A 901-nucleotide genomic window follows, 5' to 3' on the forward strand; every position below is an offset into this window, starting at 1 on the left:
GCCCGCCAGCACGGCCGGCTGCTGCTGCTGCTGGGCTTGGAGGTGGTGGTTGTGATGGGCCGCGTGGTGGTGGTTTACCCCCAAGAGGGAGCGCACGTTCAAGAGGGAGCTCTGCGTGAGGAAAGCCCCGTTTGTCCAGTTGTGGAACTTGCCGATCTGGCAGGTGTAGAGTCCGTGGCTGGAGAGGAAGGCGGGGTGCTGCAGCTGCGGGGCCGCGGGGGCCACCGGCGCGGCGGCGGCAGGCGGCGGCCGGGGCTTGAGCCCGTCGGGCTCCTTGTCCTTGCCCAGCGGGTCGGCGTGCCCGGCCGGCCGCAGCAGCTCCGCCTTGTCCTCGTCGTCCTCGTTGCTCTGCTCGCCGTCGTTCTCGTCAATCTTGTCGATGTCGATGCTCTCCAGGTCGATCTCCTCGTCGTCCTCCGTCTTCTCGGGGTCGCCCTCCGTGTCGCTGCCGAAGAGCGCGGGGTCCTCCTGGTCCTTGCTCCGCGAGCCCCAGGTCACCTTGTTCTCCTTCTTGAGCCGGCGCCGGGCGCTCGTCAATCTTGTCGATGTCGATGCTCTCCAGGTCGATCTCCTCGTCGTCCTCCGTCTTCTCGGGGTCGCCCTCCGTGTCGCTGCCGAAGAGCGCGGGGTCCTCCTGGTCCTTGCTCCGCGAGCCCCAGGTCACCTTGTTCTCCTTCTTGAGCCGGCGCCGGGCGTTGGCGAACCAGGTGGAGACCTGCGTGAGGGTCATCTTGGTGATGATGGCCAGCATGATCTTCTCGCCCTTGGTGGGGTAGGGGTTCTTGCGGTGCTCGTTGAGCCAGGCCTTGAGCGTGCTGGTGCTCTCGCGGGTGGCGTTCTTGGGCCGCCCCGGGTCCCCGTACTGGAACTGCCCGTAGGGGTAGTAGCCGTGGGCATTGTG

The 901-nt window shown here is 67.3% G+C and overlaps 1 protein-coding gene across 1 annotated transcript in view; it reads right to left on the minus strand.

Annotated features, from left to right (window-relative positions):
* IRX1 (iroquois homeobox 1) overlaps positions 1–901 on the minus strand; it is a gene marked incomplete at its 5' end in the record, with an annotated part of 1,903 nt that extends 1,002 nt beyond the window's left edge. The window contains 2 exons of the mRNA XM_025205370.1: positions 8–381; positions 548–901. Of these exons, the coding sequence (XP_025061155.1) occupies positions 8–381; positions 548–901 (728 nt within the window). The remainder of the gene's footprint in view (positions 1–7; positions 382–547) is intronic.

This window comes from Alligator sinensis, unplaced genomic scaffold, assembly GCF_000455745.1.
Source record: "Alligator sinensis unplaced genomic scaffold, ASM45574v1 scaffold126_1, whole genome shotgun sequence".
In the NCBI taxonomy this organism is placed as follows: Eukaryota; Metazoa; Chordata; order Crocodylia; family Alligatoridae; genus Alligator; species Alligator sinensis.